At 36.4% G+C, this 25,157-nt stretch overlaps 1 protein-coding gene and 1 non-coding gene across 2 annotated transcripts in view; one reads left to right on the top strand and one right to left on the bottom strand.

Moving 5' to 3' along the window:
• ATG2B (autophagy related 2B) overlaps positions 1-25,157 on the top strand; it is an 88,976-nt gene that overhangs the window by 20,517 nt on the left and 43,302 nt on the right. The window contains exons 4-16 of the mRNA XM_058291981.1: positions 6,338-6,440; positions 8,205-8,367; positions 9,144-9,323; positions 12,642-12,738; positions 13,247-13,432; positions 14,678-14,832; positions 14,923-15,028; positions 15,685-15,946; positions 17,144-17,294; positions 17,988-18,080; positions 18,199-18,387; positions 20,979-21,252; positions 22,584-22,686. Of these exons, the coding sequence (XP_058147964.1) occupies positions 6,338-6,440; positions 8,205-8,367; positions 9,144-9,323; positions 12,642-12,738; positions 13,247-13,432; positions 14,678-14,832; positions 14,923-15,028; positions 15,685-15,946; positions 17,144-17,294; positions 17,988-18,080; positions 18,199-18,387; positions 20,979-21,252; positions 22,584-22,686 (2,062 nt within the window). The remainder of the gene's footprint in view (positions 1-6,337; positions 6,441-8,204; positions 8,368-9,143; positions 9,324-12,641; positions 12,739-13,246; positions 13,433-14,677; positions 14,833-14,922; positions 15,029-15,684; positions 15,947-17,143; positions 17,295-17,987; positions 18,081-18,198; positions 18,388-20,978; positions 21,253-22,583; positions 22,687-25,157) is intronic.
• LOC111761342 (U6 spliceosomal RNA) lies at positions 10,958-11,064 on the bottom strand. The gene has a single exon (XR_002794742.1). It is a non-coding gene; the product is annotated as a U6 spliceosomal RNA (small nuclear RNA).

Consider the following 25,157-nt stretch of genomic DNA (forward strand, 5'->3'; position numbering starts at 1 on the left):
TTTAGTTATTATGGTTAGGTGTTTGACCCATTTTGAGTTAATTTTTATACATGGTGTTAGTTAAGGGTCTTCCTTCATTCTTTTGCTATTAGATATCCAATTTTCCCAGTACCATTTATTGAAGAGACTATTTTTTTCCCTATTGAGTAGACTTGGCACATTTGTCAAAACTCAATTGGCCATAAAAGGGTTTATTTCTCAATTAGAGCCCATTGAGGTTTGTATTAGTCAGCCAAAGGGGTGCTAAGGTGAAATACCAGAAATGGGTTGGTTTTTATAAAGGGTATTTATTTGCGGCAGAAGTTTACAGTTACCAGGTCATAAAGCGCAAGTTACCTCCCTCACCCAAGTCTGTTGCCATTTGTTGGAGCAAGATGGCTGCCTGTGTCTCTAAGGGTTCAGGCTTCCTGCGTTCCTCTCTTCCTGGGGCTTGCTTCTCTTTCCTTATAGCCAAACTCCTCTGTGTGCTTATGTCCTAGGGCTCTAGCTCAAGACTCCAACCTCGCTTCTCTGTGGTGCCTACTTGGTAGGCAGGGACTGAACATCCTACTGACATGGCCCAATCAAAGCCTTAGTAATTATTTAATCAAGCAAAAGTAAAACCTCTAAATCCAATACACTCTAATATGCCCAGAGGAAAAGACCAGTTTACAAACATAATCCAGTATTTCTTTTTAGAATTCATCAATAATATCAAACTGCTACATGGTATATGTTTGTTCTTGTGCCAGTACCATGCTGTTTTGACCACTGTAGCTTTGTGATAAGTTTTAAAATTGGAAAGTATGAGTCCTCCAACTTGGTTCTTCTTTTTCAATATGTTTTTGTTATTTGGACCCCTTACTGTTCTATATAAGTTTGATGTTTGACTTTCCCATTTCTTCAAAAAAGATTGTTGGAATTTTGAATGTGATTGCCTTGAACCTGTAAAATGCTTTGGGTAGAACTGACATCTTAATGATATTTAGTCATTCAGTAGATGACCAGAATGTGTTTCCATTTATTTAGGTCTTCTCTGATTTCTTTTATCAATGTTTTATAGTTTTTCATGTTTAAGTCTGTTATATTCTTGTTTAAATTTACTGCCAGATACTTGATTCTTTCACTTGGATTTTTTCCCTTTATTTCTTCTTCAGGTTGTTCATTACGAGCATATAGAGGCGCTACTGATTTCTGTGTGTTGATCTTGTACCCCATCACTTTACTGAACTTATTAGCTCTAATAGCTTTGTTATGGATTTTTCAAGATATTCTATGTAGGGTCATGTTATCTGCAAATAGGGAAATTTGACTTCTTTCTTTCCAATTTGGATGTCTTTTTTTTTTTTTTCTTGCCCTTTTACTGTGGCTACAGGTTGCAGTACAATGTTGAATAACAGTGGGCATCCTTGTCTAATTCCTGAACTTAGCTTTTTTTTACCACTAAGCATGATTTTAGTTGTGGGACTTTCATAAATTCCCTTAATAATATTAAGAAGAAATTTCCTTCTATTCCTAGTTAGTAGTTTTTTTTTTGTTGTTGTTGTTTTTAATGAAGGCATACTGGCTTTTGTCAAATGTCTTTTCTGTGTAGATTGAGATGATCTGGTGTTTTTTCTCCTTTGTTCTATTAATATGGTGTGTTATATTGATTTTCTTATTTTGAACCATGTTTGCATGCCTGGGATAAATCTCACTTGATCTTGGTGTTTCATTCTTTTAATGTTTAGTGGGTTTGGTTTGCTGGTATTTTTGTGGAGGGTTTTTGCATCTCTGTTCTTAAGGGGTATTGGTCTGTAATTTCTTTTCTTATGGTATCTTTATCTGGCTTTGGTATGAGGGCGATATTAGCCTTGAAGAATGAATTAGGGAGTGTTCCCATCTCTTCAGGTTTTTAGAAGAATTTGAGCAGAATTGGAGCTAGGTCTTTTTGGAATATTTGGTAGAATTCCCCTGTGAAGCCATCTGGTTTGAGAGAGAGGTTTTTAATTACTGATTCAATCTCTTTACTAATTATTGGTTTGTGAGATCTTCTACTTCTTCTTGAGTCAGTGTAGGTGGTTTGTGTTTCTAGGAATTTGTCCGTTTCATCTAGATTACCTAATTTGTTGGCATACAATTGTTCGTAGTATCCTCTTACAATCCTGTAGTAATGTCATCCTCTCATTTCTGATTTTAGTTATTTGTGTTATCCCTGTTTTTTTCCTTTGTCAGTCTAGCCAAAGATTTGTTGATTTTATTGATCTTTTCAGCAAACCAACTCCTTATTTTGTTGGTTCTATTTTTTATTTTGCTATTCATTGATTTCCCTTCAAATCTTCGTTGTTTCTTTCTGCTCACTTTGGGTTTATTTTGCTCTTCTTTTTCTAGATCTTCCAGGTGTGAGGTTAGGTCTCTGATAATTTTCTTCTTTTTTAATATAAGCATTTAAGTGCTATAAATTTTCCTCTCAGTACTGCCTTTGCTGCATCCCATAAGTTTTGATATGTTGTGTTTTCATTTGCATTTGCATTAAGATATTCCCTAATTTCCCTTGTGATTTCTTCTTTGACCCAAAAGAGTACATTGTTTAATTTCTGTATACCTGTAAATTTTCGAATTCTCCTTCTGTTATTGATTTCTAGTTTCATTTCATTGTAGTGGGAGAAGAAACATTGTATGGTTTCAATAATTCAGACTTTATTGAGACTTGATTGTGATGTAATATATGGTCTATCCTAGAGGATCATCCATGTGCACTACAGAAGAATGCATATTATGTGCTGCTGGGTGAAGTGTTCTCTATATTTCTGTTAGGTCTAATTGGATTATAGTATCATTCAAATCTTCTATTTCTTTATTAATCTTCTGTCTAGGTCTTCTTCATGGAAAGTAATATATTGAGTGTCCTATTATTAATGTAGAACCATCTATTTCTTCCTTCAAATCTGTCAATAATTGCTTCATGTAATGTGAGGTTCTGCCATTAGGTGCATATATATTTATAACTATTAAGTTGTTTTGTTGTATTGACCCTTTTATTAATATTTAGTGACCTTCTTTGTCCCCTGTAACAGTTTCTGACTTCAAGTCTATTTTATCTAATATTAGTATAGCTACCCCAACTCTCTTGCTTACAATTTGCATGGTATATTTTTTCCCCATTCTTTCACTTTCACCCTACTTGTGATTTGAATTTAAGGTAAGTCTTTATTCTTGTAAACATTGTATAGCTGTTTTCACCATTCTGCCAGTCCCTGCCTTTTTATGGGAGAGTTTAATCCATTTACATTTAAAGTTAACTACTGATAATTCAGGACTTTCTTCTGTCATTTTGCTATTTGGTTTTTGTAAATCTTACACCTTTTTTGTTTCTCAGTTCTTTCATTACTGCCTACTTTCATATTTATTTGATTTTTAAATATTGTATCATTTTGTGTCCCTTCTCATTTCTTTGAGCAGGTGTTTGTCCTATATTTCCTTTGTGGTTATCATGGGGGCTTAAATATAATATTGAAATCTATAATTTCAATAGCATACACATACACTGTTCCTCTACCTCTTTGTCTCCCCCTATGATTTTTGTTTTACTTGTTACAAATTTTTGCTTTATACATCGTTTGCCAAAACCATAGATTTATTGTAACTTTTTATGCAATCAACTTTTGAAACCCTTTGGGATTTTTGTAATTTTATTTATTGTAGTTTTCAACTCCAGTATTTCTATTTTTTTCCTTTTTAAAATTTCTGTTTCTTTGTTGATATCTAATGTTCATTCATTAAACAATATATTTTGACATCCTTTAGTTCTTTCTCTTTTTTTTCAAAATACATTAGTTTGAGAAACGTAAGTTACTTAGAGGTAAATTGGCTACAAACAAAGGTAAGGAACATGTTAGAAATTGGGTCTGTTAGTAGGAGAAAGAGCTACTACTACTTTTATAGGCAAGTGCAGGGTCCCTATATTATTCCATGGTTCAAAAATGGGTCACATTGTCTAGTCAAAGGATCACAGAGATCTACTAGGATTTTTTGGCTATCAACCAAGAATCTTTAGGTCTTCTCTCGACAAGGCATCCAGTGAAAATATAATTTATCTTTCAAATTCCTCTGGAGAATTAATAAGTCTCTGTCACATCGCATTGCTATGCTCCCTGCTCTTGGTTCTCTTTGCCATGTACTCATTCTTTAAGCATTTTCTCATCTCCCGATGCATTTTCTCATCTCCCGATCAAGATCATTACAATAACCAAAAAATTTCAGAATGCTGTGCTAAGTTTCATTTTTGCTTTATGGTCATTTTTCTGAATTCTTACATTTTTGTGACATTCCTTTAGTAAGTTAAACAAGATGTTGCATTCTTTAGTGTGCAAGTGTGGAGATAAGTCAGGATGCACCTTTAGAAGGTGATGAATCACAGCAGAGCAACCTGACTCGCGGCCACACTGGGAGGGCTGAAGCGCTATGCACTTAACGGAGAGTCCGGACCCCACTCTAGCTGTGGGGGATCCCAGAGCCCCGCCAGCTCTGCGTGGGGCAAAGGCTCCCGCAGCCTCCATAGCCAGCCCACTCAATTCTTTAGTTTTCCTTTTTTTGAGCATGTTGAATATTGTTTTTAAAAAAAGTCTGTCCAGCATGTCCAAAGTCTGGACTTCTTTGATGATGGTTTCTGGATATTTGATTGTTCTTTGAATGTGCCATCATTTCCTGGTCCTTTGTTTGTCTTATAATCTTCTGTTGCACACTGTCCATTTTAATATTTTAAAGTTTTTACTCTGGGATTTAGTTCCTAGGCTGTCTGTTCCTTAAGTTGTATTCAGCTTGTAATATGACAGAAATTTCCTTGATTGTGGAGATCTACAGAAACAAAGAAAGCAAAGTAAAAAGTAACCTCCAGGGAGTAATTGTGGCTCAAGCAGTTGAGTGCCTGCTTCCCACGTGGGAGGTGGGTTCTGGTGGGTTCCTCGTGCCTCCTGAGAAAACAAAAACAAACGTCAAGCAAAACAAAAAAACCAACTCAAGGAAGCTGATGTGGCTCAGAGGTTAAGTGCTGGCTTCCCACATAGGAAGTCCAGGGTTCAATCCCTGGCCTCCAGTACTTAAAAAAAAAATCTTTCTTTCTTTCTTTCTCTCTCTCTCTCTCTCTCTCTCTCTCTCTCTCCCTCTCCCTCTCTCCCTCTCCCTCTCTCCCTCTCTCCCTCTCTCCCTCTCTCCCTCTCTCCCTCTCTCTCTCCCTCTCTCCCTCTCTCTCCCTCTCTCCCTCTCTCCCTCTCTCCCTCTCTCTCCCTCCCTCCCTTCCTCCCTTCCTCCCTTCCCCTTTTCTTTCTTTTCTTTCTTTTCTTTCTTCAGAATCTTTTTAAATTGGCTCTGCCCTGGCTGGTGTTCTCCTTCAGAGTGTAACTTGCCTATCAAGCTGATCAACCTGATGGGAATGTGAAGTACAGGGACTTCTCAGAATGCTCCCTCAACTCGTTATGAAATAGACTTTCTCCCTCTCCTTAGTACTTTATTGTAGGACTTAAGGCAGTTAATCCTTTGCCCCAGGCTGCTTAGAGTTAAAAGTTATACTGCTTTTCCTGTTGGGAAGCTGCTTCTGCCTGCAGGGCAAGTTCTGAGAGAGCAAGCCACAGAGGAGTTTCCCAGTTCAGACTTTCAGGCTGCCAACTGATAGACTGGCACTCCAGTTTCTTCATGGCAGTTTCGAAGTACCCTCTGTTATACGTCACGGACCCACTACGGGAGTGCAGGCTGTGTTTGGGAGAGTGGTCAGCAAGGGTACCAGGTGCTGCTGCTTCTACCATTTTTTAAAAGCTGCATTTCTTGATTCAGTAATTGCCCCATTACTACAACCTTCTAACTATTTTCTGGGGTTCTAGGGAAGATGGCTTTGCCAGTTTTTGCTATTTGTTCAAAGATTCTGTCGGGGAACAGTACCCTGGAGCATCTTAATGCTATCATCTTGGTCACTTGGAAGCTTACTAGAGTGATTTTAAAAATAATTACGTTTCTCATTTCTGAACCTTATTTAGAATTGAGTTTATTTTAAATATTGTATTCAGTTTAATTGCATGTTGTTGTTTTTTTGTACCCTCATTTCTCCCCCTCTGTTTATTTTATTCTTGCATAATGAAGGGGTTAGAATTCAACAGATAGTGTAGGTCATTACCTAAGTGTCTTTTGAGACATAAGATGAGTTAAGTGCTCAGTAAGGCAAAATACTTATTATAAAACTCAGAATTTGAGATTTTTATGGGAATTAGAGTCACCTTTTTTTTTTTTAAAGTTCTTATCAAACTAATTTAGTATTAACTTCTGTAATTAGTAGTTTTTATTTAGTATACTTATGGTCTTTATGTTGATTGTTACCTGTTTATTTTAGTACTAAGAAGAGTAAAAGTTACTTTCATAGACACTGTTTTGAGAATTGAACATGTGCCAGAAAATTCTAAAACTGGAACTGCACTTGAAATTCGAATAGAGAGGTAAGACTTCTTGCAACAGAAAACAAATGGCCCTATTCTTTCTTTTATAAATAATAAAATCATTTCAGGATGCTTTTGAAGATTAGAGGTGGTGATATTAAATCAATATATTGCTTAATTTCAGAGTAAAGTCCTGCTCTCCAAATTATGTTCCTATCCCATTATTGAAAACTTAAAGTAACAGTTGGAGTATATTGAATTCAAAGCAAGTCATGCTCTTTTAGTTACTATGAAATAAAAATGGTAAGTATTTGAGTGTTGTTAAATTTAAGGTATTCTTTTTTGGAGAATTTCAGTTTTTTCATATGAGCAATGCAGTATTTAGGCAAGTTTTGTTAATATGGAATATTGCTTCTGCTTTGCTGTACTAAATCTAAGTGGTTCTTTAAGGAAAAAGGTTAAGACCACTGTTGAGGATTTTGTGTGGGTATTTTAAGGTCAGTGTATTAGTCAGCCAAAGGGGTGCTGATGCAAAATACCAGAAATTGGTTGGTTTTTATAAAGGGTATTTATTTGGGGTAGGAGCTTGCAGATAGCAGGCCATAAAGCATAAGTTACTTCCCTCACCAAAGTCTGTTTTCACGTTTTGGAGCAAGATGGCTGCCGATACCTGCAAGGGTTCAGGCTTCCTGGGTTCCTTTCTTCATGGGTCTTGCTTATCTCTGGACTCAGAGTTCCTCTCTTCCTGGGGCTTGCTTCTCTTTCCTCTTTGTGCTTATTTACTGGTGCTCCAGCTTAAGACTTCAGCATCAAATGCCATCATCAAAAACCCTCCAACTCTGTCTTTTGCCATGTCTTTTATCTGTGAGTCCCCAGCAAGTAAACCTCTGAACCCAATATAATCTAATATGCCCAGAGGAGAAGACCAGTTTACAAACATAATCCAATATTTCTTTTTGGAATTCATCAATAATATCAAACTAATATGTCAATATGTGCAATATGTGGTTTACTTAAAAAAAAATATATATATAAAAGAACAAAATTTTAAAAAATGCTTTTAGTTTTTTTCCTCCCCCTGTATGTCTACTTGGAGCATATAAATAACCCTAAAAGAAGGATTGATTTATATACACACAAGTTCCAATTTGATTTAGTAACTTTTCATTTGTGTCTTAATGCCGCTTGACCTACTCCCAGAAATAAGCAAAATGAAGTATGTACCCTGAACTCCAGTGACACTCTGTATGTTTCTTTTGGAGGACTTTACCTATTTTTAAGCAGATATGTTTTCAAACCAGAATTGGTTTCTGGTTTTTTTTTTAACGAAACATACATATTAGTGGAATAGTTATTGTTAAATTTTTGAAATTAGGTTGCATTACCTTAAATTGCATTTGAAAATAGATGAAATTTCATGCAGCTAGACCCACATTCTGTACTTTGTTTAGGATGAAGATTAATCACACAAGAGAATTTAAGAAATGCCATTCCTGTGACTTGGGGACCATATGCTGTCTCACTGTTACCTAGAGATGTTTTATGAAAGAGTACATGAGTTGTTTTCCTTGAAGCTAACATTAGAAAGTTTAAAAAATTTTCCTCAAGATTAGGAGCCTTGTAAAATTATCTTTCTTTGTGTTAAGATTTTTTCATGAAAATATTTACTGTAGTAAAGCTTGGTGATGCTGACCCATGTTATAGACTTATTCTGAGGAGTGCTAACACTTGAAAAATATATTTAAAAAGCTTTGTGTATTTCTTATAATTGCAAATAGGTTTTCCTAGGAGTTTTATACAAATGTTCTTTTTGTTAACTTTCAGAACTGTATACTGTGATGAAACTGCAGATGAATCCTCAGGAATTAATGTACATCAGCCTACAGCTTTTGCTCACAAGTTACTTCAGCTCTCTGGAGTGTCTCTCTTCTGGGATGAGTTTTCTGCATCAGCAAAATCTTCCCCAGTGTGTTCGACTGCACCAGTGGTAAGAAAAACAAGGCAAAACAAAAAACTTAAAAATAGAATCATATATTTTAAAAAGTTTTAAATGAAGCTGTTACATTTTGCTAGAATGTGTAATATATATTAATGAGACTCCATCTGGTTTGGAAGTTAACACAAATAATCAGTAATGGGGACATATGCTTCAGAGATTTTAAAACACCCATGTTTATAATTAATGCCTTTTCTACCAGTTTGCTGTATATCATAGGACAACCTTAGATACTATGTCTTAAGGAAAATGGTATCTTAACATCTAATAATCCTTTTACAATATAAACAGGAAATCAAGCAATGTTTCTATTTACCTTGTATAGTGAATGTATTGCTGAAAATTAATCTTAACAGCTCGTATCTTAAAAAAGCTTTATAATTAAGGAATTCTGTATTAATCCCTCTAAGACAGAGAATCTTTTATAACTTTATTTACTCTGTAATTTACCTTTTATGTTCTTTCACAAATCAGGTTTCCTTAATTATAGCCCAAGTTTTCTTATTGCTGTAATTTCAACAAATACTGCCCTTTGTTCATAAAGTCCTTTTCCATGATTTGCTTTTTTTACCAATGTATTATGCTAACATCCTGCTGTGTTTTCGTGCTGGCTATAAGATACTGGCTTATCCATTGTAATATAATACAATTTTGCATGTTTTATATTTTCACGTTTTCTTTTTAAGTTGACATTTATATTTTTCATTTAGATTTGTTTTTATAAAAATATTCTAAAGAATTATTTTATTCTTGTTGCATTGCTCTAGGAAACTGAGCCAAAGCTGTCACCTAGCTGGAACCCCAAAATTGTTTATGAGCCACACCCACAGCTAACTAGAAATTTACCAGAGGTAGCACCCTCTGATCCAGTGCAGATTGGAGGGCTGATTGGTAGGTTGGAATTGAGTCTCACGTTGAAACAGAATGAAGTACTTCCTGGAGCTAAGGTCAGTATTAGTTTTATTTTCTATACTAAACTCTAATATTCTTTAATTTATACAGTGACCTACTGATTGAGTATGCATTCCCTCATAAAACATGGTTTATCCTATAAATAAGGTACCTGCCATCTCTGTCAGAAAATTCATGTGAGGCCTGCCTTTGCCTTTCCACTGCAACTCAATTTTCAGAGCTTCCTCGTACACTCACCCTCACCCATTATCACAATTCAAGGACAAAAAATCTTTTTGTATTAGGCATGATTTCATTAGTTTAGATAACTAGGAATTCTTTAAATAATCTCTTCCTGTTTTCAGAAAATTAAAATTTTATTTTTTTAATTTTTAAATTTTTAAAAATGTTTATTTTATTTATTTCTCCCCATCCGCCCCCATTGTCTGCTCTCTGTGTCCAGCTGCTGTGTGCTCTTCTGTGTCTGCCTGCATTCTTATCATGTGGCATTGGGAAACTGTGTCGCTTTTTTTGTTGCGTTATCTTGCTGTTTCAGCTCTCCACATGTGCGGTGCCGTTCCTGGGCAGGCTGCGCTTTTTTTTTTTGCGTGGGGCAGCTCTCCTTGTAGGGTGCACGCCTTGCACATGGGGCACCACCCCGCACGGGGGACACCCCTGCATGGCACAGCACTCCTTATGTGTGGCAGCACTATGCGTGGGCCAGCCCACCACATGGGTCAGGAGGCCCTGGGTATTGAACTCTGGACCCTCCATATGGTAGGTGGACGCCCCATCAGTTGAGCCACGTCCACTTCCCGAAATTAAAAGGTTTAAAGGAGAAGAGGTTTGGAAAGCAAGTTTAATTATGTAAATACAAAATTATCTACCCATGTATATTTTGAATAGAATAATAATTTTTTTAAGATTTATTTTTCTTTTCTTTTTTTTCTTTTTTCTTTATTTCTCTCCCCTTCCTCCCTGCACCCCCCCCCCCCCCCGCCCCAGTTGTCTGTTCTCTGTGTGCATTTGCTGCGTGTTCTTCTTTTGTCCGCTTCTGTTGTCAGCGGTATGGGAATCTTGTGTCTCTTTTTTGTTTGTTTGTTGCGTCATCTTGTTGCATCAGCTCTCTGTGTGTATGGTGCCATTCCTGGGCAGGCTGAACTTTCTTTCGTGCTGGGCGACTCTCCTTACAGGGTGCACTCCTTGCGCGTGGGGCTCCCCTACATGGGGACACCCCTGTGTGGCAGGGCACTCCTTGCGCGCATCAGCACTACGCGTGGGCCAGCTCCACATGGGTTAAGGAGGCCTGGGGTTTGAACCGCAGACCTCGCCATGTGGTAGACGGACGCCCTATCTGGGCCATGTCCGCTTCCCAGAATAATTATTTTTTACAGTTTAATATTTATGAAAAATTTTTTTTCATGATGTCTCATAGGCTTTTTTTTTTTTTCTTATATTGAGGTATCAGGGCTAGGGATTGAACCTGGTGCCTTGTCTGGCACTCAAACACTGAACCACATCAGCTTCCCCAAATTGATTTTTTGTTTCTTTCTTTTTTGTTTTTTTTTTAAAAATTTTCACAAGGCACTGGGAACCAAACCCAGGACTTCCCATGTGGGAGACAAGTGCTCAACTGCTTGAGCCACAGCCACGCCCCCTCTTATAAGTTTTTTGTGTTTTTTTTTTTTTTTTAAATATGGCATGCTTCACGAATTTGTGTGTCATCCTTGTGCAGGGGCCATGCTAATGTTCTCTTTATCTTTCCAGTTCTAGCAGATGTTCTGCCAAAGCAAGCACTCTCATAGGTTTGACAGCAGTATAAATATAAAGACAGTTCTACTTGCTTGTTGAGAATATTGAATAGTATATTAGAAAATTAGTAAACTTGCATTATTTAGTCAGTTAACAATGTATTTGTCAAGTGCTGTTTTATGATTTTACAAACTAATTTTCTATATAACTATGAAATTTAATTTAAATTAGGATTTATTTATTTGCTTATTCACTGCTCTACCTAGCTCTAGATGTTGAGTGACTTACTGTGCGATCCAGTCAACTTTTGATTGTCCATTCTAATGAAGATCAGAGATTGTGCTTTCAATACTAAGAAGTTAATATATTAAAAATTTTGTGTATAAACAGAAACACCTTTCCCCAGTGTTCCCAGTGCTAACTCCTTGCTGGCTTATGACCTTGAATGTCAGCAATCATGAAATAAGCCATCCATTGGCAGAATAGGATCATACCATGGAATGAGGGAGGCTCTTCTCTCTGGGTTAGCCCAATTTCAGAGCCAGGCCAGCTCTGGATCTCTTACATGGCCTTGTGCAAATCTCTTAATCATTGTGAACCTTTTACCCCATCTGTACATTGGAACACTAATAAGAACTAAAGGAAATGTATTTAGAAGCATCTAGCATAGTGCCTCAATAGTCAAAAAAGGGTGGTGATAAAGATCATTATTGTTGGAGAATGTACTATATTCTTAGATCATGGACATTCCTCAAAGTCACTGTAATTTCATTTCTTGTTTATAGAATTGGAAGGAATTTGTTTTTCTCTAGGGAAGAATCCTTTCTCTAATATGTGTTGTTATAATTTATTTAAAAATGAAAAATGGTATAAAGATAATAGGAGTCAGTGTTAGCATTTTAGAACCAAAAGAAGGTAAATGAAAAATAAGGCAGACATATTCAGTTGTTTAGAATGTGGTGTGTAGATTAGACTAATTGGCTTTTATCAGAGTGTATGCTACAGAAATCGGAAAGAGAGTGGGATGGAACTCTTGTGTCTGAAAAAAATGCGTAAAGAAAACAGAATGTAAGTCCACAGAGAGGCACCCTCCTTTATCTACATTTCTGTTCTTGCTTATACCCCATGCTTTGTGGAAAGCAGCAAGGATTTGGAGAGGCACGCTGTTGGTAGAGAAAGTCCTCCCTTCCTCTATTAAAGAGTGTGATCCATGGGCAAAATTATGAAAGTCAACCTTGTTTGCTTTTGGTTTGAATCAGTCTTTAAGGATTATTTGAATTTGAATTTTCTGAAAGTCAACGAATACTGTACTACCACTACCTTAATGCTGTTTCTTGGAAACTATGTCTCATGGCCTTCTCAAATACCCCAGATAGTCACAGGACTTAAAAGAGATGAAAAGTATGACATTAAACTTACCAAAATTTTCTTCTCTTAGAACATTTTGATGGGTTTTAAATCTTTTCATCAAGATTGTGTGAATTGGTACAGAGAATCTTAGGAAAGTGAATCCAAGACTAAAGAATCTTGGATTGATCTCAGTGGTTTGAAATATGCTGCAATTTGTGGCAACAAGGTTATAAAGAGTATTAATTTGAATAGTTTTTTTTTTTTTTTTTAAGTTGGATGTTGATGGACAGATAGACTCTATTCATCTGTTCCTGTCACCAAGACAGGTACACTTGCTTTTGGACATGTTAGCAGCCATAGCTGGACCAGGTAAGTATAACTCTATTTTCATTATTGTAATATATACCATACAAATATATAACATACATACAGGAAAGTCTATTATTTTGAATATGTGAAATTAAAGATGTATTTTAAATAAGAATCCTAAAGCATTAAATTTGATTGAGTCTTTTGAATTGTGCTACCACATAAGCATTTAGTGCTGTATTAATTTGTGTCACATTCTTATCTTTTTCAGAATTTTTCTGATTTACCTGACCTGGGGATAGTACTTTGTAGAATTGACAAAATATAATTTTTGAACATAGGAGCATACATTTTAACGTATTTTTAATGACATCTATCAGAGATTAGATTTCTGTGCTTCTTGTTGGCTAGGTGCTTAAAAGTTACTGCTTAGATTTCTGATTATATTAAACATTGCTGGTTTGTACTGACTGGTATTAAGTTGCCATTGGTATTGGATAAGTGGGTTTTGGAAGAGAGATACTTAATTAAGAAATGTAATTTTTGCTTTCCTTTTATATATTTGTAGAAAATTCTAGCAAAATAGGGTTATCTAATAAAGATAGAAAAAATCGACCTATGCAGCAGGAAGATGAGTATCGAATTCAGATGGAATTAAACCGGTATTATTTGAGAAAAGATTCCCTCTCTGTGGGTGTATCTTCAGAGCAAAGCTTTTATGAGACAGAAATGTCTCGTACACCTTCTAGCCGTGGTAAGCAACTAAGACTTTACACCAGAATCCTGCATTATCATCATAGAGCATGGTAGACTTTATTTTTTTATTTTTTATTTTTTAAAGATTTATTTATTTATTTATTTAATTCCCCTCCCCCGGTTGTCTGTTTTCTGTGTCTTTTTGCTGCGTCTTGTTTCTTTGTCCGCTTCTGTTGTCGTCAGCGGCACGGGAAGTGTGGGCAGCACCATTCCTCGGCAGGCTGCTCCCTCCTTTGCGCTGGGCGGCTCTCCCTATGGGTGCACTCCTTGCGTGTGGGGCTCCCCTACGCGGGGGACACCCCTGTGTAGCAGGGCACTCCTTGCGCGCATCAGCACTGCGCATGGGCCAGCTCCACACGGGTCAAGGAGGCCTGGGGCTTGAACCGCGGACCTCCCATGTGGTAGACGGATGCCCTAACCACTGGGCCAAAGTCCGTTTCCCCGTAGACTTTATTTTGACTGTTGTGAAATGGGGTTCAAAAATGAAAGAATCAAAGAATTATACTTTAAGAAAGTTAAAAATTATAAGTTGCTCTAACGCAGCACTATATGATGTATTGGCACGTGTGGTATAGTATTCTTTTTGGATTATATAGTTTTTGTTCTCTAAAGGAAGATGTATTTTAAGGAATGTCAATTTACAAAATTGAAGATTTACACAAAAAATAAATTGGGGGTAAATATTCACTCTGACTAGTATGATTTGTAATAGATTCCTTTAAATAGGAAACTTGTCTCTCTTAATTTTCCATTAATTGTATGTAAATATAATCTCTACCCAGTTTACTTTGCTTTTATAACAAACTTCATTTGCATTGATCTACAGGAAGAAGGAACTGAAACATAAATAATTCTAAATAATATATTTGGCTCTTTAGTTTCTGTAAAGAAATAGCTGTATGCATATGAAACTAGAGATCACAAGATATATATACTATTTTAAAATCTGAATTTTGACTCCTTATCATATGACACTTGAAAATATACTATGTAATACTGCATATCATATATTTTAAAAAGAAAAGTTTCACCAGTAGGGTTGCCTAACCTTTTATATTCAGTTGAGTTTTTGTTATAACGTTAAAATTTTGAGTCCAAATAAATTATCTTATTGGAAGTAACATAAAATTTGGGGCCTTACTATATCTCAAATAACCTGAAGGAAAAATATATTAACTTACTTACTTTAAGGGGCTGAACTGGTGAAATTATAATACAATTGACAGAGTTTAATTCTCTCTAGAAGAAGAAGTTTTCTTCTCTATGGCTGATATGGACATGTCCCATAGTCTCTCTTCTCTTCCACCCCTTGGGGATCCCCCAAATGTGGACCTTGAGCTCTCATTAACTAGTACATATACAAATACTCCAGCAGGATCTCCATTGAGTGCTACTGTGGTAAAGTATTTAATTTTTATTGTTCTATTCTTGAAAAATTGCTTTAAAATCTGTACTTTATTCATGTACTTTTAAAAAACCTGTTTATAGCTTCAGCCACCTTGGGGAGGTTTCCTTGATCATCATAAAGAACAACCAGTAAGAGGGTCAGCATTTCCATCAAACCTAGTTCATCCCACATCTTCACAGAAGAATTGTAAGTAAAAATAAGACATCTGTTGTTCATTTACAGTGGATTTTTAAAAAGATAATGTTTTCTTTTCTTTTTAAAAATGTACCATTTTAAGGTTTTATTTTCCTTCATGAAATGCTTTTTTGTCTTGGCCATTTAACAGTTTAGAGAGAAAATGAAGCAATTGTTGAATAACTCTGTAAAGTATTTTAACATAGTTGCTCATTCATTGTATCTTTCTGTGTTTAAAAATATTTGAATATTTTTAGTGAAAAAGTGCAGCATAAGTTTCATATCGTATTGCTTTCTAGGAGTTTGAATCAACATCTGATTTTTACTTCATTCTTTATACTTTCCTTGAAAGAAACTCAGGTTTCTTCTCTGTACAATTTAATTGAACTAGATAAAGGCTTATAGGAAAATTTGTTGAGCAGCTTTTGGTTTACCTCTGACTTTTCTGTTACAGTTTTATTTTTGCAAAAGCTTTGTTCATATGCTTACTGTATACTCTTGAATTCTGAGTAACAAGGAAGCTGGAAATAAGATGCAGAAAGATAAGTTTATTTTCATTAAGTAATTAACATCATCCAAACTGTTGTGTGAGCATTTTGAATTTTGATAAAATGGATTGTTTTTTAAGTATTAAGTTTTATGTATGTAATTTTAACCCTGTCTTTCAGCTCACCCATCTAGATCTGTTTCGGTGGATGACTCCAGACCTGAACTTATTTTTAGATTAGCTGTGGGAATTTTTTCAGTCTCTGTGCTTCACATTGATCCTTTATCTCCACCGGAAACGTCATTGAATCTTAATCCATTGACACCTATGGCAATAGCTTTTTTTACTTGTATAGAAAAGATTGATCCAGCAGGGTTTTCAATGGAAGATTTTAAGTCTTTCCGAGCAGTATTTGCAGAAGCTTGCTCACATGATCACCTTAGGTAAACTTTTTCATATTTATTCATGATCCTTGAAAAAGAACCACATAGTGGATTTTTGTATCCATCTATCCACCTATCTCTATTTGTTCTTGAGGTTCATATTTTATTTGTATATGAGTAGTATGAGTGAGATTTTCTTGCAAGGCTGCAGAGTTGCTTAGTATAGACTCCCTTGGATTATTTGGCATGTAGAACAATTCAGATATAAGATCTAGATAATCTGGCATTTTCTCTATTCCTGCCATTACCAAGTTTTGTTCATCACATTTTGCCATCATCCCCACTGACAACATTACAAGCATGAAAACAGTTCTTATTGACATTGGCATTAGCAGGCATGGCAGCATTTGTGAGGGTAGAATGAACTAATGGAAGGGACTTGCAAATGATTCATATAGGGTAATCCTGAGCCTGGATGCTTAATTTTTAATTTCTGCTTAAAAAAATTTCAAAGCTTTCAAAAGATCTAATGATCCTTTCATGGGTTTGAGTCCTAATAGATGAGGAGATAATTAAATTTGTAAGTACAAAATTTTTAACATGCAAATACCATGTAAGAGATCAATTAACATGAATGCAATCAGTAAAAACTCTTGAGTGATATGTTATTTTATACAGTGGCTTAAATGCCTATTTTTAAAAAATACTTTTGGCATTTATTAAAAATTAATATGCAAAGTAGTTTGACACCTAGAAGGTTAGGATCATAGTATTTATATCACACTGTAAAAATTTTTTTCTTCTGATTCTTAACAAGGTTTCAAATATCTGCTAGTAGGAAATATAGCAAAAGCAACAGAAACTGAAGCTTTAAAAATATTGCAGTGTGCTTTTAAATAAATTTTTAAAAAATGAATTCATATGTTATAGACGTGAAGGATTTTATTCACTGCTTGTAAATTTAAGAATGTGGAAGAAGGAAAGGCAGTTTTGGGGAAAAAATATATCTTGGATAATTTCCTACTGGCAAGGAACTAATTTCTTTATTAAATATAAGAAAATGGGAATTTTGAAGCAATCTTTCCGTTTAATATCCTTAAGAATACTAGTTATAGGTAATAACTTGAGCTTGTCAGAATAGTTGGATAATTGTCATATTTTACTAACACTTGTGTACTAGTCTCTGAATATTTAAGATACATTATTTGATATAGAAATATGTGTATATTCTTAAAAAACTACTTTTTAAAATAATAGATTTATAGGTACTGGCATCAGAATATCTTATGAACAAAGACAAAGATCAGCTTCCCGATACTTCAGTACTGATATGTCCATTGGGCAAATGGAGCTTTTGGAGTGCCTGTTTCCAACTGATTTTCATTCTCTTCCTCCTCACTATACAGAGGTAAATAGTAGATACTTTTTCCTTAGGATTGTTCTTTAAATCTGTTTTTTGTGTGTGTTTATGTGTTTTTGAAACAGATTTTTAAGTGAGGCATTCAAAGATCATAATAAGAATCTGTTAGAATTTGTAATTTAGAGTTTGACTTTAGAGTGGCAGATAGGTTATAGGACAGATGACTCACTCATTTTCAAAGTAGTCAATTTCAGAAGAATTCCACTATTCACCAAATATTTATTCATTGTCTATGCTAATCACTATTCAAGACAAGTGAAGTGTCTTGTTTTATTCACTGTTAATCAGATTTTTTTTACCTATCCTAAAAGTGTACCATAGAGAAACTTTTTAAAGCTGTCAAAATAACATTTATTACAGCCCCCCCCCCATATTCTGTTTCAGTATTTTCAAAACACTTTTATGGTTATTATTAATTTGCTTATGTAGTGCTTGATTATTATCAAAACACTTATTTGGGCATAAATTTACTTAAATCCTCACCTACGTTTTGCAAATGAGATATTAAGTATCAAAGTTAACTAACATCTGAGATTCACATTGCTAGTAAGTGACAAAAATGAAACTGAAATCCAGCTTTTCAGACTTCAAAAAGCTCTTCACACTATCATATTGGTTTCTCTATTTATTCATGTGATTATAGTTTAATACCATATATTTATTTTCATCTTTATTTTTAAGCTTTTGACGTTCCATTCCAAAGAAGGAACTGATTCACATCCCCCTGTGTGTCTTCAGCTTCATTATAAGCATTCTGAGAATAAAGGACCCCAGGTCAGATTTCCTTTTGTTTAATTATCACTTGTAAATTTCCATTTGATATAATTTTTGCCACAATTTTAAGTTTTTAAACCTAATTCTTTATTTTTTTTGTTTTTTGGTTTTTTTAAAGGGTAATCAAGCAAGACTTAGTTCAGTTCCTCAGAAGGCAGAATTGCAAATTAAATTAAATCCAGCATTTTGTGAACTGGATATCAGTATTGTGGATAGGTTAAATTCTTTGCTTCAACCACAAAAACTAACTACAGTGGAGATGATGGCGTCTCACATGTATACATCATATAATAAGCATATTAGTCTGGTAAGTATTCAGAAAGTCACAAATGCTAATACATATATAGTTATAGCCAGCTATCTACCTTATGGGGTAATTTCTGAGCTTACTTCTTCTTAGTTAACAGTATATATTACTAAAACACCGTAATTTGTAAATAATGAAAAAATGGAGACACCTTTTATGTCTAGGTAGTAGACAAGCTAAATAAATTTTGCTTATATAATGAATGAAATGTCATGTGGCTTTTTTTTTTTTTTTTTTTTTTTGAGGTACCAGGGACCGGGCATTATACCTTGGATCTTGTATGTGGGAAGCCAGTGCTCAACACTGAGCCACATTAGTTTCCCTGAGTTGGTTGTTTGGTTTGTTTTACTTGTTTTTTTTGTTTGTTTGTTTTCAGGAGACACCGGGAACTGAACCCGAGATCTCCCATATGGGAGGCAGGTGCTTACCTGCTTGAGTCACATCTCCCTATGCAGCCACTTTGTTTATTTATTTATTTTTAGAAAGATTGGGTCTTTATTTATTTTTAAAGATTTATTTATTCCTCTCCCCTTCCCCCTGTTGTCTGCTCTCTATGTCCATTCCCTGTGTGTTCTTCGGCGTCTACTTGCATTATCCTGCAGCACTAGGAAACTGTCTCTTTTTTGTTGTGTCATCTTGCTGCATTAGCTCTCTCTGTGTGCGGCACCACTCCTGGGCGGGCTGTGCTTTTTTCACGTGGAGTGGCTCTCCTTTGCGGGGCACACTCCTTGCACATGGGGGACCCCTAACGTGGAGTCACCCCTGCATGGCAAGGCATTCCTTGTATGTGGCAACAGCACTGTGTGTGGGCCAGCTCACCACACAGGTCAGGAGGCCCTGGGGATCTGGGGATTGAACCCCAGACCCTCCATATGAGTGGGGAGAGGAAGGGAAAAGAACTAAATAAAAAAGAAAATCTTTAATAAAAAAAAAATAGTCTAGTCCATTGTTCATTCCCCAATCTTGAGGATTTTGGGATGGTGATGCCTACTCTGCTTCTGAGAGGGTTCTTTGATCCTATGGGGCAGATGGATGGAGCTATCTTGCGTGCAGTTGTAGACACTCTCTGTTCCTTGGGATAGGTGTTGTCCATCATCTTGTTAGTTGTATTGGGTGAGTCCAGTGAACTGGCAGTAGGTATTGCAACCCTGCTGAAATTCAGGGCTCAATTGGCACATGGATGGACCAAAGGCTTAAATCTGGGACATATATTTATCAAGTATAGTGCTAATTATAGGTTCAGATTAAAAGGGGTAGAAGAGCCATGTGTAGAGAACCTATAAATGAGTTTAACTCATTTATTTGGAAGCACAAATTCCAAAGTAAGGCCCACTGACTGGGTGCAGAATTCCTGAGCTGTCTGCCCTGCTTACCATTTCTGGATGTCTCTAGCCCTCAGGAGGCCCTCTCTTTGAGGCACTGTGGCAGTCAATGAGATCCTGCTGAGAATTGCCTAAGTGTAACCTCTGAAATGACTTCCCGATTCACTTTGAAATTTCTTAACCATAAAAACTCTTTTGTATGTACCATTTCCCCCTTTTGGTCAGGGTCTTTTTCCATATGCATTGCTAGTTGGTGCTTGGTAATAATTCCTCAGTGGCAGGGAGGCTCATCCCTAGGAGTCATGTCCCATGCTGGGGAGGGGGGCGGGTGGAGGCTGTGCGTTTATACTGAGTTTGGCTTAGAGAGAGGCCATATTTGAGCAACAAGGAGGCTTTCAGGAGGTAACTCATAGGTAGTATATAATACTAGGTTAAGTTTCAGTTTCACAAGTTTTCAGTTTCATATGAAACAGGGAAAAAAATGACTAAATGCCATAGGTTGATAAGTACAGTCATCAGTGGCAGGGACCTGGCCTAATGGTCTGTCTGTCTTCCTTTGTTAGATATTGCCCTTGTACTCAGCGGATTCTTCCTGTCCTATTAGAGAATGTAGGAGAACTCCCCAGGATGGGAATTAAATATTCTTTTGTTTCTTATGTGGATCTCCATCCACCGAGACAATGTCCCATTAACACCTGAACAAATTCATATGTCTTAGAGGCATGCCCCAGGTGAAGCCCTTCCCATGCAGTCCCCACATCACTGACACCCTACATCTGGATCACTTTTTATTTTGATATATTTTTATTTTTTATATCAGGGTTTCACTTTTGCCAGTAGTTCTGACTTTTGCCAATAGTTGTTGCATTGTGAAATTTTAGTACACCAAGTTAACATTGTAGTAGTTAATTGAATTTATTTATTTATTTATTTTGAGGTATGGGGGCCAGAGATTGAGCCTTGTATGTGGGAATCCAGTGCTCAATCACTGAGTCACATTGCCTTCTGAGTTGGCTCCATCATTTGTCTGCTTATTGTTTGTTTTGTTGTTTTGTTTTTAGGAGGCACCAGGAACCGAACCTGGGACCTTTCCATGTGGGAAGCAGATGCTCAACCTCTTGAGCCATATCTGTTCCCCTTGAATTGTATTTTAATGAATTATGCCAAATGAGGATGTAATGATTATACATATTGTAATGATAGCATGCTTATGCCATTCATGTTTATTTTCTTAATATTTTGGCATATTTTTGATGTTTTGTATTTCAGCACAAGGCTTTCACTGAAGTATTTCTAGATGATTCACATAATCCTGCAAATTGTCGGATATCAATACAAGTTGCCACACCAGCATTAAACCTTTCTGTTCGCTTCCCAATACCTGATCTTCGATCGGATCAAGAAAGGGGACCATGGTTTAAGAAGTCACTTCAAAAGGAGATCCTTCATTTAGCATTCACAGATCTAGAATTTAAGACTGAATTTATAGGAGGATCAACCCCAGAACAAATTAAATTGGAACTTACCTTTAGAGAACTAGTTGGTAAGATTGAATGTGCCTATAAAAGAACCAGATTAGATACAAAGAATTACTACTGAAATTTACAACATGTAAAAAGTATGATAGTTCAACAGTATAATAAAATTAAAGAACATTATTTTAGAAAACATTTAAGAGCTTTTTTTTCACAAATATGTGGCATAAGTTTTTAAAAAATTACTCAGCATGATGATTCACTTTATTAAAATATTTTCTTTAGGGAAATATAGTGCTTTAGGCTATGCTTTTATTACCACCCACTATTTTCAGGAAGTAAGGCTATTAAGACCCAGAATTTATTGAGTACTGTTATGTGTTAGACTTTGCTAAGCACTTCATACACATCTTGCTTCCTTTAGTCATCATAATTACCATATAATTATTATTTCCAATTATATTTGTTTCATAGGTGAGGAATCTGCAGACTTAGAAGTTGTCCTCTGAGATAATGTAGTCGTAAATGGCAGAATGGTAGTAGTAAATGGCTAGAGTGACACTAGAACTTGAGCTTTCAACCATAATACTAATCTCTGATGAGTTTGTAAAACAAGCCTTCTTTAAGTTTTTCTGTATTACTTTGTTTTCCTCAGCTAATGAAGAGAATATATAAGACTTAGAATGAACTGAGTGTATCAAAAACTCCAGTAGATCTTGATATTTCCTAAGTCACCTGCCTCTGCCACTAGACCCCCTCCTTTGCCTATCTCCCTTTCTGGGTATAGGCTATAAAAGTTTGCCTTCTGTTGTTCTTTCTGCGTTTCACATATCTTTAGAGATTCTTAAAATTGGCCTTTACTGATTGTGACTTCCATGAAGGGCCGGTAGGGGCTGTCTGATCCTCCCTTCTCTCCTGGGTAGGTGGTAAGAAATGGATTACTCTGAAGGAAAATCATTTTTCATTGTAGAATGAAAAACATGTATTATAAATAGAGGTAATTCCCACGGTGCTTGGTATAAAATAGACATTTAAAAAATGTATTTATCTCTGTATTTTAGTGGTAGACTACCTACAGAAAGTTCTTTTTATGAAGAACAATCATTAAATAGCACTCAGTAAATAGTTACTGCTATCTTTACTATTTTAAAATTTTGCATCTTATACACAGTACACTGGTACTGTGTATAAGAGTTTGAGGTTGAGCATAAAACAGCTTAAATTTAAATTTATCTCTTTTAAATTTATCTCTTCCTCCTCTCTTATTCACATGTATGGGTGAAACAGGAGCAAATGGATAAATGCTGTAGAACTTGCTATATTATATCCCTGATTTAGAGGATGTTTTCTTTTGGCACTTCATTTAATGCAAGTCACTTCATTAGTCTTGTTTTATTAGGGTCATTCCAGGAAGATAAAGGAGAACCATCTGTTAAGTTTTTCCATGTGTTTAGTGGAGTAGATGGAGATATAACATCATCAGATGACTTTGACTGGCCACGGTAAGTAAGCAAATGTATCTGATACATAGATTTCATGAGATTTTCCTTTGAAAAAAATACTATAATCCTTTTAACTAAACATTTGGCAATTAAATTTAATCTAAAAATATCTAGCCTGGATAAAAGAACCCAGAGGAAATGGACAAGTCAAATCAAATAGATATTGAGCACTACTCTTTGAAAGGTATATATTAGGTATTGGGAGGGATAGAAGTAAGTATAAAATGTATTCTCTGGCCTCAAGTTACCTAATCTAATTAGAAGGACAGAAGAATAATTAGCTTTAAAAAATAGTTCACATCTGTAGTAGAAGAGGTATCACAGGTCACCATTTGGTTAATTGGCAAATGCATTTTATAGTCAGTGATTGCTTTAGGACAGTGTTTTTCAAATCTGGGGAGCTTTTACAAAATAGGAATGCATTTCATAGGAGAAATCATTCCTTAAACTGAAATGAGATTAACCTAATGTCATAGTGCACTCATATTTAAAAGAACTTAGTTTATTTGCAATAATGATCCAGTATTTATTGAAAACTGAGTATGTAAAGGCTCACCAGGAATAAAAATGATCCTTTTTGTGCTGTTTTTCTGTCTGCCTTCTTTTATTTATTTATTTATTTTTAAAATTTTATAATGTTTATTCTAGATTTATTTATTTTTAAAATTATTTTTAAAAATATTACATTCAAAAAATATGAGATCCCATTCAACCCCACCCCCCCACCCCCCACTCCCCCCACAGCAACACTCTCTCCCATCATCATGACACATCCATTGCACCAGGTAAGTACATCTCTGAGCATCACTGCACCCCATAGTCAATGGTCCACATCATAGCCCACACTCTCCCACGTTCCATCCAGTGGGCCCTGGGGGGATCTACAGTGTCCCGTAATTGACCGTGAAGCACCATCCAGGACAACTCCACGTCCCAAAAACGCCTCCCCATCTCATCTCTTCCTCCCATTCCCCGCACCCAGCAGCCACCATGGCCACCCTTCCCAAACCCATGCCACATTTTCTCTGTGGACATTGGATTGGTTGTGTCCATTGCACATCTGTGTCAAGTGGGGGCTTAGATTCCACATGGATACTGGATGCACTCCTCCTGCTTTCAGTTGTAGACACTCTAGGCTCCATGGTGTGGTGGTTGACCTTCTTCAACTCCATGTTAGCTGAGCGGGGTAAGTCCAATAAATCAGAGTGTAGGAGCTTAAGTCTGTTGAGGCTCTGGGCCTGGGTATCATATTGTCAGTCCAGAGATTCAAATCCCCTAAATATATCTTAAACCCCAGCACCAACTACAATTCCAGTAAAGTAGTATGCAAGTCTTGTGAAAAGAGATCCCCTCTGAGTCCAGTTCCATCACGCAGAAACACCAGCTCCAAAGAAGGGCCATCTGCCATGGCAGTGAACCCCATCTGCCATGACCATAGAACCCGTGGGTCTCTTATCCCTCAAAAGAACCAATACCTGGGGTTGTATCTACTTTATCTGTCTCTTAGACTCTGCTCAGTTGTGCATAAGGGCATTCCTTCTGACACCCTCCAGACTCTTTTTTAGAGACTCATAGCCTTATAAACTCATTTCTCCTTTCCATTTCCCCCTTACATTAGGTCAAGCAGCATTTTGAAGTCATGTTATTATATGTAGACAGGGATATTCTGCTGATCCGCATTGAACCTTTAATTCAAGGTCATTTTCTAGTTGCATCTTCAGCTGGTATGTGGTAGTGATCCCTCGGTGCCAGGGAGGCTCATCCCCGGGTGTCATGTCCCACGCTGGGGGGAATGCACTGCATCTACATGCTGAGTTTGGCTTTGAGAGTGGCCACATTTGAGTAACATAAAGGCTGTCAGGAGGAAACTCCCAGGCACAGTGCTACTCTAGGCCTTGTTCTTATTGCAGGTGTATAGGCTCATAAGCATAGCCATTAGTATCAGGAGCCCACTGTTGGGCCCTCATTCCTTCCTGGTTCTTACCGTTGCACCTGGGGGACTGCTGCTGCTCCCCCAGGGACCACGACAGAGACCCCCCATGTCTGCCTTCTTTTAAAGTGCCCCTCCATGTTTTAGTCCTATGATATTCTTAGTACATGCATTTCTCTTAGAGTGTGAATTTTCATCATGAGTTTGATCTACTTCAGGTAGATAATTGAGAAGCACAATTTACATTAGAATATCCATAAATTAGGAAAAGTTTGCCCTAGTTTGGAACTAGTGCCAGAACCTGCTGGCACTACCTACTTGGAAAAAAGCTGTCATAGATGCAACAAGCTGTTTTGTTTGAGGGTTCCATGCTTCATTATAATAATGGGTTTGACATGGTGATAACAGTGAAAATAAAATACCTGTGCTAGTGAGGCACTGAAGAGGATTAGGAACTGAATATGATTACTCCAGAAAGGAAAGCTAATGTATTAGCTCAGGGAGTGATCTTTAGGGTTCCTAGCTAGACAACAACACTCCT

Source organism: Dasypus novemcinctus, chromosome 3 (assembly GCF_030445035.2).
Source record: "Dasypus novemcinctus isolate mDasNov1 chromosome 3, mDasNov1.1.hap2, whole genome shotgun sequence".
In the NCBI taxonomy this organism is placed as follows: Eukaryota; Metazoa; Chordata; class Mammalia; order Cingulata; family Dasypodidae; genus Dasypus; species Dasypus novemcinctus.